Here is a 13201-nt window from a genome sequence, read left to right on the forward strand (position 1 = left end):
AGAAATTGGGTCATTCCAGAATTGGAGGACATTTCATGTGCCACCCATTCATTTTCAAATAAATCATGCATGAAATTCCAAAACTTGCATTTGTGGTGAAAATTATAATTACTCTGTGACAAAATATAAATATAGTTATACAAAAACTGGTTCCAAAATATTATTTAAAATACAAAATAACTCTAAGCACCCCCTAAAATGGCCTTTTTCTCTTGTCCCACCCTCTTGATGGCCAACATGCATGTCAAATAAAGCGGTTAAAATAAGTTTAAAATTTTAATTTTTTTGTATGATTTTGTTGATTTATGTCTTTTGTAAGTGTAAAAACACTTAGTTTAATCATAAACATATTTTAAATAAAAGTAATTTTGCACTAAAGTTGTGTCCCACAACATCCACGCAACCCTGTTACCAAAACCTTTTTAGCAGAGAAGAAGAAGAAAAAGAAGTGTGAGACACATGACACAAAATAATTTGTATTATCAAACTGTTAGATAATAGCATGGGTAGACACAAGGTAAGTCCTCTCTTCTATTTTTCATATTTTTCATATTTCGTCTGCCCTGATTGAATGCGTCACTCTAACCAATGCAACCCTGTTACTCATATTACCAGAATAAGGCAAAAATATTTTCAAAGTTTTCTTTGTTCCTTTAAATAACTAAGTTTGTTCTCAACCTTACAGTAACATTACATTCCATAGCTAGCATCTTTTTTCTGCTAAACAGCTGACATAAGCATTGATTTGCAACCCTGTTACTTGCAACCCTGTTACTCCAGAGTAACAGGGTTGAGATTTATGTCATAATCTACAATCAAAAGTAATTAATCTATTCAACCCTGTTACTTTGTTCAACCCTGTTACTCTAATTTCAACCCTGTTACTGTGTAATTTATTTTAAAATTATCTTAAATGACTGTATCAGCTCATGAGGGTTTATCCTATTGTCATTTTGGTAGTGTGTATGATTATACTCATTATGTATTTTGGCAAATATTTATAGATAAATACTTATAATACCTTTACAGGTTCCTGAGTATTGGTAACAGGGTTGCACCAAGCAGCACACACAATATATAAAAATATCTAATAAAAAGTGTCACTTTGAGTCCTGAGCTGGTCAAACATAATTATTTGATGATTAATTACCTGTATTTCTTAAATATATAGCAGAAAATGATCAAATAAATAGTAAAATTTTGAGGTGTTTCAGTCCGTAAATGTCCTCCAATTCTGGAATGACCCAATTATGTCATGACTAGAGGTGGGCGCTACCTCTACTAATTGGGTGGAGGTGGGGGGGGGGGGGGGCGAGAGAGAGAGACAGGGAGATAAGGACAAACAGGGACAATAATAACAAAATATCCTGACAAATAATCTAAATAGAAACATATTACAGACAGTAGCAGCATTAGAGATGGAACTTATTAAAAGGTGACTCAGTCATTATGAAACCATAGAGAATTGGGGAAAAAAAGTCTAAGAATTACAGGTCTAAATAGATATGCATTCTCATATGTGTATGTGCACAAGTATGTATTGCCCTACTTCCTCGTCCGCAGCCAGCCAGCTCCACTCTCACCAAATTTGTGACCTGCAAGAAACAGCAAACAGAACTTGTACTCAGTATTTGTGTACTGACAAGTACTGTATATGTAGCCAAGTAGCCTTTTTGTGACGTGGTGACACCTAGTGAACAAATTTATCTGTCATGAAGGATGACTTAAAAGCTGTAGCGTAGCCAGGTAGGGGGCGGGTGGGGCGGGCGCCCCAGGCCCAGGTTCACCATAGGCCCACTGACAAGGGGGTTCTTGAGGACCGATTGCTAGAACCACAGCAAATCTGTTTGCTTTGCTACTGTCAATTGAACCCGTCGCAGTACCCCTTGCAGCCCCCCTCTTCTTCGCTCTTTTCCTCCGCGCGCTGTTTGTGTTTGTGTCATAGACTGTAAAAAGAATGGACGTAGCACCCGTGACGTCACCCATTGGTTTGGGGGAGTCTGTTTTGTGCCGCTACTACGGGGGTTTGAGCTGCGCCATGTTGGATTCTACTTGCCATATTTGGAGCGGTGCGGCCGTTAGCCAGCCGAGAGCCCGCCCACTGGCCTCGTAGCAGCGGTCCCCAGACCTGTCACTCAACGGTTCTGCGCCCTAATTGGCCAGAACTTTAAACCTAATAATAGTAAAACGGTAGAGTTTTTAAAAAATTCACCCCCCTCAGGGTGTGTGCGGGGGTAGAAACTATCGGTTGAGACCAAAAAAATAAAATGTACCAGGCTGTAAATATGTTTTTTAAAGCTGTAAAATCGGCTATTTTAACATGGGGCTCAATTGGAGTTGCTCCCTTCTGGAGCCAGCCCCCAGCGACAGCCGAGGGGATTGCAGCTTTTTGAACGCGGAAGTGAGCTTCACTTCTCAGACCGACAACTGCCCCCTTGGTTGCTCCCTTCTGGAGCCAGCCCCCAGAGGAAGCCGGGGGGATTGCAGTTTTTTGAACGCGGAAGTGAGCTTCATTTCTCAGACCCACAACTGCCCCCTTGGTTTGTGTGCACTGTGCAGGCCTTTACAGTCTATGGTGCAGGCTCATACAGCACCGCAGAGTCCTGCATCGGGTCGGATCCCCGCGGGTATCCGACGGGTACCCCGCAAAAACGGTGTTCAACGAGTGGATAAGCTGTCTTGTGAAAATTCACGGGTCGGGCACGGGCGGAACTCAAATGAACGCGGGTGGGTACGCGGGTGTATGTGTAGGCCTACAGAGAAAAACTCACGCACAGCTGCATGAACCAGCGTAGCAAATCATTTTTTTTTTTATCACTCACGGCAACAACAGAGCAGCATCTTGATGTAAATAAACGATCTTTGGCCGCTCGTGTGACCGCTCACAGCTTTCCCTGGAGTTTAGCCTGTCATGGCTTGACTGCTCAGCTTCTGGGTAAGATACAAACACACTGATGGGGCTGAAGTGTCCTGCTTTCATTAAAAAAAGAATTACGTCGCTATCATTCTCCGTTCCGGAAATAGCCGCGAAAGAGTACGCCCCCCCCCTCTCTCTTTTCTTTTTTCTTTCTTCTAAAGAGTACGGCTGTACCTCCGTTATCGCCGGTGATGACGGCGATCTAACGGGCAGCGGGTCTTAATATTGACGGGCGGGTCGGATCCGGGTTGTATTCAGAAATAATCACGGGTGACGGGTCGGGACACGGGCTTAAAAACCAACGGGTCGGGCGGGCGCGGGTTTCCAAAATTGGACCCGTGCAGGACTCTGCAGCACCGCAAAGCACTCGCCCTGCTCATCAAGCTAGGCAAGGCAAGGCATCTTTATTTATATAGCGCATTTCATACCAAGGCAACTCAATGTGCTTTACATAAAGACAAAACATAAAAAAACAAAAAAAAAACAGAGTTAAAAGCAAGAGCAAATAAAAGTAAAATAAAAGAAAATAGATAAAGTTTTAAGTTCTCAGCTATAAGCACGTGAAAAGAGAAATGTTTTTAACCTGGATTTAAAAGTGCTTACAGTTGGGGCTGATTTCAGTTCTGCTGGTAGTTTGTTCCACTTGTGTGCAGCATAACAGCTAAATGCTGCTTCACCATGTCTGGTCTGAACTCTGAGCTCCACTATCTGACCTGAGTCAGTAGATCTCAGAGCTCTACTGGGTTTATACTCTACTAACATGTCATTCATGTATTCTGGACCTAAACCATTCAGTGATTTGTAAACCAGTAGCAGAACTTTAAAATCTATTCTGTAGCTGACTGGGAGCCAATGTAAGGTCTTAAAGCAGAAGTAAGTGATATATTTGTGTTAATATAAGTCTGTTACAGTCCGGCTCTAAGACGGTAACAAAAGATGGGAGAGGAGACGAGGTTCCAACGCAAGTGATACGTTTATTTCAACATAAGCAATAATAATGCAAAAGATCAGTATCAGTGATCAGTAGTGTAGGCGTGTGTGGATGCATGTGTGCGTGTGGGTGCGGAACAGAAAGGAAAACAAGAGAGCCGGCCGCGCCGTGGCGTCCTCTGAGACGGCGTGGAGAGGAGTGAGAGAGCCAGTGATGCCAGCGTCGGGGTCAAATGCGCTCCACCGGGCCCAGGTGTGGCGCATTCCTCTTGATGACGGTCCCACCTCCGACGAACCTGAACACAAAAGCAGACCAACCAGCAGCCTGCCAAAGACCAGCCCCCAACCTAAAGGGTGGGGTCGTCACAAGTCTTAAATAGTATCTTCCGACAGCAATCACTTACATAGAGTGTTTGGACTGAAACACGGGTCTCTCAGTCACTCTGCTCTGCTCTGAGCCGAAGAGAAAACATTTATCGTATCCTACAGTTTTTATCCAATGAGGAGAGAGAACGGCATGCAGGGCTGTGTGTGCAGCCAAGGAACGCCGTGAATGTGGTGACGTAGCGACGAGGACTGTTATGGTGCGTTCAAGGAAACTCGTATTTTTCCGACCGTGAAGTGGTACCAGTTCGATCTGGTACGAGTTCACCGGTCGGAAGTTACGAGTGGCCGTTATAGTGACTTTCACCGGTAAAACAGGTCGGAAAAACACGAGTGGGTTGCCTGAAACCAGGCGCGGCGCCAGGATTTCAATTTTGGACGGGCCACAGTAATTTTGGATGGGCCACTACTTAGGAAAAAAATAACACTAACATACATAGAGTTGAAAATTATTCCTGAATGACTCGTTCGTGTCTAAATTGCCTTGAAAGCACACATCTGCTGAGACCTATGGCTGAGACGAGCTTTGACAGCGCGGTGCGCCGCTCTCTCTCCCGTTAAAAGTTAATCTAGCTCACCCAGCGGACCTCTCTCTCTCTCTCTCTCTCTCGCTCTCACTGTTACTTTAGCCTAAACCAAATACACGAAAAGCAAAATCAAATCAGAAATGCGTAGCCCACTTCTTTTTTAACTCACAGACATTTATTTTCATAAAGTAATAAAATATCTCGACATTTTGCCGTACAAAAGGCTGCAGGAATGGAAGAAGAATTCGGCAAATCATCTTATCACGCAAAAAGGCACAACAAACAGGTTTTGCACAATGGTTTGCACAGATAAGTCTTAAAATATGTGCAACACCTTCTCATCACAATCCACACCAACACAGTTACGTTATCAGCTCAGCTGTTATTAAAACCTAACTCATCAGGACGCGATGATCACCACTCACATTAAACAAACAATTAATAATCCACACTCAAACCGTTAACTGTAGCCTACTCAACAAGCTGTTATTACAAGGTTTACAGCAGATATGACAGACAACCTGGGCCGTGTGTGTGCGTGTATAAGAAAGGGAGGGAGGGAGGGAGGGAGAGAGAAAAAGTAGGTAAAACCTATAGCTGCTAGCTGTTGCTACCATAGCCCAGGCGGGGACAGCTCTCCATTCCGACACACCTCCACTTCGACACCCCGCTGTTCCGAAATACCCCCACTTCGAAACACCGCTACTCCGACACCCCCTCCTCCCCCCCGCAGCTGTCCAAGGTGCTGAACCGCGTGACGTTGTTTACATTCTGCTTTGTGGCTTGTCTGTGAAACGTGCGCTGCTCAGAGACTGGGCAGATCTGTCCCACTTGCTTTCTCCCAGACTCCGTTGTTGGAGATCTCCCACACAGTAATAGAAATACACTTTTTTTCTTTTTCTCCCCCCCTCCTCCGCTCGAGCGCGGCTGAAGCCGGCTTGAGCTCACAGGGGCGCGAGGCTGCTGCAGCCACCGCTCGTGCTGACAGCTGACTGAGGGAGATGCTTTGGTTGGATTTAGGCAATGAAGAAAGGAGTTGGTTAAGTTTAGTAAAAAGACCAGGTAGAGGCTAGACAGGCTAGAAGCATAATGAACATTATAAGTCATTAATACAGTATGAAGTATTTGCTTGTTTTGCAGTTAATTATGCACATGATCCGTTTGACCCCAAAAAGGAAAAAAGGATCACTGCGCACTGCGCACTGCACAGCCTCTGGTTCCTTTCTGATTAGGTCCGTCTGTCCGTTCGGAGTGGGGGGGTTTCCCCCACTGGCCTTTTCGGAGTAGCGGGGTCTTTCGAAAAAATAGAAAACCCCGCTATTACGATGAATGGAAGTCTATTGTCGGAAAGGCGGGGCTTCGGAAAGGCGGGGTGTAACCAGCTCAGGCGTCGGTCTCCCGTCAGGTAAAAGCTGCCGTTTATTCCTCAAATGAAGCTCATGTTGAGGCTCTCCGGTACAGTTATCCATCACTGCTGTTGAATTAGCTGCTAAACTGCTGGACGCTAAAACCGAGGGGGCGTCTGTTTGTTTACAATTCACGAAAGCAACGTGAATGTACGTGCCGCTCACACTCAGTAGAGTTACACAAAGGGACGCAGCGTAGCCTGCCCTCTGCCTCCCTGCGGTGTCACACCCGTGCTGACAACAGTACAACAGCAGCTCCCTCTCGTGTGATATTGCTTAAATGAAAATCACCAAATGCTGACACATTTAAACCTGTGGTTCAGTTATCTGAAATAAAAATAATAAATAAATAATTAAACCTTAGATTAACTAAAGTTATGTTCACCCTGTCATTTTGGATGGGCCAGTTGTACAAGTGGGTGGGCCCAGGCCCGTTAGGCCCACCCATAACGCCGCGCCTGCCTGAAACGCTACAAAGTCGTAAGTTGTGACTTGAAGCTGTAATTTACGATTTCAAAAGCCTGCCTGGAACGCAGCATTAGCGAAAACGACCGGACCACTTACTTCTGCTTTAAGAACCGGGGTGATGTGATCTGATCTCTTTGTTCTGGTTAAAACTCGAGCTGCAGCGTTCTGAATGAGCTGCAGCTGTTTGATGCTTTTTTGGGGGAGACCAGTCAGAAGACCGTAGAGTTGTAACGGGCCTACCCGCGGTCGTTGAAGTGCGGACCCGACACGGACCGATACACTGATTATTGGGCCGCCCTGCTGAAAAATCCGGTAGAATACCATTAGAAAAAACCATTAGGAACCATTAGGTTCCTAATGGTCTAATGGGAATTGGAACCTCCATTAGGAACCATTAGGAAAACCATTAGGAACCATTAGGATATAAAACCATTAGGAACCATTAGGATATAAAACCATTAGGAAATAAACCATTAGGAACCATTAGGATATAAAACCATTAGGAACCATTAGGATATAAAACCATTAGAAACCTACTGGTCCCATTAGAATGTAATACCATTAGAAAGCTACTGGTTCCATTAGGAGCTAAAACCATTAGAAAACTGGTCCCATTAGGATCTAAAACTATTAGAAAAATGTTGAGAAACCTACTCCTGCAACAGAAATTATAGCAGAGTCCTAACACTGGGCACCAGAGACATGTCTATACATATGTGTAATTGTGTATGTATTCGGATATTTTCCCCTCCGAATTGGGAACAGGACATATGGGGCGTGACAACTCGTTGCAGTTTGTGATTTTAATTACATCTTTTCAGAACATGAACCATCAAACCATCATGAAGCAAGTAAAAACCTTAAAACATATTGAACATAAACAGACAAACATGGGAGAGAGACAGGGACACGGGAAGTGGGGTGTAGACAGCAGGACCCCACTAAAAAAACCTTCCAGCGTCCCTGGAGGGAGATGAAGTCAAGGGTCTGCAGGGAGCAGTTTACTCCAAGTGCTGAGAGTCTTTTGGTTTTCCCTGGAGAGGAAAAGAAAAAGACAAAAATATTCATATTTTAGTCAAAGTCTGACTTTCAAGAAAAAGGAATTTCAAGAACATTTCAAGACTTAAAGGGATAGTTCACCCAAAATTCAAATTTCACTCATTATCTACTCACCCTCAAGTCAACTAAGAGCTGTAAGAATTTTCAGAGTCCTCCGTTCCTTCTCTGAGTTACGGGGGGTCCGTGCAGCAGTATTTGTCCATATAATGGTTGTCAATGGACACCAACTTTCTTCGTCCAAAAAGACACACCAAAAAACATCCAGATACCTCCATAGTGCTCGTCTGTAATGTCCCTCTGGCATTGAAGCCCTGACATGAGAAACTGTTCCGAAAAAAATTAAATAAGTCTATATTTTAAGCTTGTTCGTAACGGAAGCTCCCTGTGTCTCGGTTCACTGCTCTTCCTGTGTCAGTGCCAATCTCGCGTGATTTGCACTGACCGGCGGAAAAATTTCTCATGTTGGGGCATCAATACAAGAGGGACATTACAGACGAGCAGTATGGAGGTATTTGGATGTTTTTTGGTGTGTCTTTTTGGACACAGAAAGTTGGTGTCCATTGACAACCATTATATGGACAAATACTGCTGCGCGGACCCCCCCGTAACTCAGAGAAGGAACGGAGGACTCTGAAAATTCTCACAGCTCTTAGTTGACATGAGGGTGAGTAGATAATGAGTGAAATTTGAATTTTGGGTGAACTATCCCTTTAAAGAGGGAGATTTTGCTCCAGTACAAAGCGAGGGACTGCAGGTCCAAATCTTGTTGAATATAATTCAAGCTGCAAAACTGAGTTATGTTGTATTTTTATGTGCCATGACAAAAAAACATTCTAGTCTCAGGGGTGCAAACTCATCAGGGGTAAAAAAGGTGACATGATATCGACCCCCTAGGGAGGTCCGGGGGTATGCTCCCCCGGGAATAAAAAAACAAAACAAAACAACTTTAAAGGTGAATTTACAGTCAATTTTAGCATGAGACTAGGGTCCAGATTTACTCAGGTTAGCACAGCTTTTGCTCCTGTTAAACCTGCACAATCTGTCTCTCTGTGTTTGGTTTTGAAACATGTCAAGGGGGAAACATTTATTTATTGATGTAATGTGTTTTCTGTACGTAGGCTATGCTCCAAGGCAGCGCTGCTCTTTCTGTCCAGTAACACACACGAAGCTTAAAAATGCCATAGGCTACATAAAACATATTAAGCGGCAATATGTATTTAAAAGATGTTCAAGTAAACGGTTCGGTTCACGGTTTTGTGGTCATGGTTTTCGGTTCGGTTTGGTATACTTTGATCGTTGGGAAAATCAATCATGTCTTGTATATTCAGGTTAAAACTGAAAGAATGAGGCAGTCTGACATCTGATACATCATTGTGACAGTCTGAGGTTAAAAGTAAGATTCTGGCTGCACGAGAGGAGACATTGATAGTTCCAACATGTTTTAATTTATTGGGCAAAGAAAGTTATCTAACAAATGCTAAGAACAATTAGATATTCACTGAAATATATAACCTAAATTTATTAATTGTGGTTCTTACAAAAATGATATCTTATAAAATATAAAAGCTAAAAGGTCTCTTAAAGCTCTGCCCTTAGTGCACACAAAATAATATAACTTTAGCCTACTACTTTTACAACCACATTATTTACCAGCAACATGAAGTGAAACAGAGGCAGAGGTGTCCTGCCACAGTCAGTCAACCACCTCCTCCTCCTGCTGCTGCTGCTCCTGCTGCACAGGTCACGCTGCAGTGCTAATAAATGCTTAACACGCTAATCGCTAATTGGTCGCGATTCTTCTTCTTGTTTACCCATAGCAGCCATGCTACAGGGCAGATTCATTCTTAGCACAGGCATGTTTTGATGTAGCATGTGCAACATATAAGTCGCGTTAGTTTGTATGAAACGTGAAGCTTCAGGTGTGTATTGCTGGACAGAAGAGCAGCGCTGCCACCACTTGTTTTCATCCAGATAAGGTGCACGCGCCTTAAAGAGACAGGGGCATTGCCTCGCCTCGCCGCGAATTTCGCCGAAAGGTGACAAGTTTGCACCCCTGTAGTCTGCATCCCATTTATCACTTTAAGATACGTTTTCACTTACCATAGTTGGTGTCCTTAGTGTCTGGGTGCATCTTCCAGTACTGGCTATGCTGGACCTTCACGTGAGCCTCAATGGAGGATGGGTCCTCGCCACGAACGCTTGATGCCTTATGAGAGTTTTGAGAGAGAGAGGGGGGGTGTGTTTAGAAATACACATCTGACTTGTCTGATGTGCACCACTGACTTTGGACATGTTTCTCTGGCTGGTTCTTGCAGGTTCTAACTTTTGAATTTAAAGCTTCCTTAAAAACATATCAACATAACTCAGGAAAGCTCTGAAAGCATCATACACACGCTCACCTTGATGTGACTGGCTCCTTGAGATTGTTGATGAATTAACTGAATTTGATCTGCTATTTTCAATGATCCTTGAAATGGGCACCATGGTGTCTGCGAGGCCTCACTCAACTGTTACACCATCCACATCATTATCTGAAAAAAGTAAACAGAGGGAAATGAAATGGCTGCACACTTGACAAGGAAAGCAGTCAAGATAAACTCAGATAATTTAACTTAACTAGGGAGATATTTCTAGCTTGTCCCTAACCCAAAGCATGTCTTAGCTGTGATAAATAAGATTCAGTAACATTCAGTGTTTCCTCCATCATATAGATCAACAGTTTGAGAACCTACAGCCCATGTCAAAAATAATAACACAGTTCAACATTGGACGATCTAACTGTTAGGCTAACCTCCAGCTGATACAGAGCACACTCATCTGGCGCTGATCAGCCGTTGCAGCGCAGGTGTGTTTTATAACAGCAAAAAAATAAAAATAAATTAAAAAGTCGATGTTTTTACCTCATCGGTTAAGGAGCGTTGGTAATTGGTCATAAAAAAGGTGCATCTAACTTCACTCTCTCTCTCACACACACACACACTCCACAAAGCTGTCTCGCGCGCTGCTGCTATAACCGTTAGATAACGGACTTTTTTTTTAAAATAGAGCCCTTAACGTTAGCCCATTTTACATTAACGTTAGCTGACCATGGCTAGACTTTTAGCACGAATTGACAAACTGAGAGCAGGAAAAACTTAAAAAAAGGCGAGCTACATACACTGCCTCACTTTCTAACAAAGTTATATTGGGTAACGTTAATATTAGCAACGTTAGCGAGCGAGCTACAGGCCCGTTTTGTGTTGCCAGGCATGCTAATGTTAATGCTAATGCTAACGCTAACGTTTTGTCAACGGACATGACACTCCGTTTAAATTTAAGTTTAGTACCGGTACCTCTGAATCTCTGGGCTTCCTCTCCGGTCACCACGCCTGTATCACGCATCCTTTTTCATAGTTCTTCCGTCAAAAGGACAGAGAGCCGTTGCTCTGGTTCCTTCTCCTCCAGCCGTTGTCGAAGTGCGAAAATCCACGGAGATCGTTGGGTTTTCAACTGCCTAATCCAACAGCCAATCACAGTGACGCTGCATGTTCGATGCACCAATCAAAAGTCGAGCTGGCTGAAGTTCCCCAGCAACAGGCTAGCAACAGGCAGAGAGCAACCCCCCTCCCTCTCCCCTAACTATAAATTCACATTTATCTGCGTTTTGCCTGTCAGGTCGCAGATAGTTTAATTTACTCGTATTTGACCATGTGTGTGTTGATTTTAATTTTCGTATAGTCAGTATTGAATCAAAATTACAAAATTGACTGGATAATTGTATCAACTTTGCTTCATATTTGCTCAGAAAAATATTTTATATAAGTTAAAATCTAACTTGAATAAATAAAGATAGCAGTAAACCTTCAGATTTAAGAGTAAAATAAATCAATAATTTAATTTTATTGTATTGTGTGTATGTTTGTCACCTCCATTAGGTTGTGTTCTTTTCCCTCCTCTTGGATGGATAAGTCATGACATCTGTGTTCCTCCATCACAGAGACCACTACACCCTGTAGTGACCACTAGACTACTGTATAGTGACCATTAGACTGGTATAGAAACACCTGTAGGAACCACTAGACTCCTGTTGGAAACCATTAGACTCCTGTAGGAACCATTAGACTCCTGTAGGAAACCATTAGACTCCGTAGGAACCACTAGTAGGGACCAGTAGGAGATAATAGAATCCCATTAGAAAAACAAACCGAACCATTAGGAAAACATAAGTAACCATTACAAACCATTAGAAACCATCAGGAACCATTAGAAACCCATAGAATATTCCTAATGGTTTCTCAGATTTTTTTCAGCAGGGCGAGCCCGGCAAAAAAAAGAAAAAAAAGGAGAATAAGCCAGATGGCAGGCCTGACCGAGTCATTACGAACCCGGCTCGAACCAGCGCGATATGCTCATTTAATTGACAGACACATTTCGCTCTGTGCACGTCCTCACACAGAGAGACTCATAGGAGCTCAGCTTCACGACTGAGACACGAATAGCGTATTTCCTCAAATAATAGGCATTATTCAATTAATAGCTGGGTCTCACGGACGTTCAGTCAGGGGAGGCAGTGCCTCACCTACTGTCAGGAATAATTAAATTATTTAGTTAATCTAAGGTTTAATTATTTTTTTTATTTCAGATAACTTTACCACAGGTTTAAATGTGTCAGCATTTAGTGATTTTCTCTAATAAACGCGACTCAACTGAGTTTACCTCCGGTCAGAAACCACTGTACGGTGTGTGTGTGTGGCTGACGCTACGTTGCCTCATTGCGTAACTCTACTATGTGAGCATTCACGTTGCTTTCGTGAATTGTAAACAAACAGACGCCCCCCTCGGTTTTAGCGTCCAGCAGTTTAGCGGCTAATTCAACAGCAGTGATGGATAACTGTACCGGAGAGGCTCAACAACTTTTTTTTAACTTCATTTGAGGAATAAACGGCAGCTTTTACCTGACGGGAGACCAACGGCTGAGCTACGGTAGCTAACAGCTAACAGGTTTTACCTACTTTTCTCTCTCTCCCTCCCTCCCTCTCTTCTTTACACATGCACAGCCCAGGTTGTCTGTCATATCTGTTGTAAACCTTGTAATAATAGCTTGTTGAGTACAGTTAACACTATTGTTGCTTTGGTTTGAGTGTGGATTAATTGTTAACGGTTTGTTGTGTAATGTGAGCGGTGGTTCAATATCGCGATCCTGTTATTGATGAGTTGGATTTTAATAACAGCTGATAAAGATGGCGTGGATTGTGATGAGAAGGTGTTGCACACATTTTAAGACTTATCTGTGCAAACCACTGTGCAAAACCTGTTTGTTGTGACTTTCTTGCGTGATGAGTTGATTTGCTGACTGTGAAGACTGAGAGGAGGGGACAGCATTGCACCTTGGACCTTGGTTTCTGCTCCGTGTCCGGAGACAGACTGCAGAGCAGCTGTGAAAATGTTCTGATTGATGGGGAGTGAAGCGCTGCGCCGCAATGTGGTAACTTATTGTTGATTTCACGGGTCTATTGTCAGTCTCCTGTAGG

At 43.3% G+C, this 13201-nt stretch overlaps 1 protein-coding gene across 1 annotated transcript in view; it reads right to left on the bottom strand.

Annotated features, from left to right (window-relative positions):
- Window positions 1-9983, bottom strand: part of LOC146984111 (uncharacterized) — a 22948-nt gene extending 12965 nt beyond the window's left edge. Inside the window, exons 1-2 of the mRNA XM_085783120.1 lie at window positions 9975-9983; window positions 9792-9897 (exon numbers count right to left, since the gene is read on the bottom strand). Coding sequence (XP_085639246.1) covers window positions 9792-9897; window positions 9975-9983 — 115 coding nt within the window. The remainder of the gene's footprint in view (window positions 1-9791; window positions 9898-9974) is intronic.
- Between the last annotated feature and the right edge of the window lie 3218 nt (window positions 9984-13201).

This window comes from Trachurus japonicus, chromosome 7 (genome assembly GCF_045865225.1).
Source record: "Trachurus japonicus isolate A0001 chromosome 7, Traja_1.0".
Classification (NCBI taxonomy): domain Eukaryota; kingdom Metazoa; phylum Chordata; class Actinopteri; order Carangiformes; family Carangidae; genus Trachurus; species Trachurus japonicus.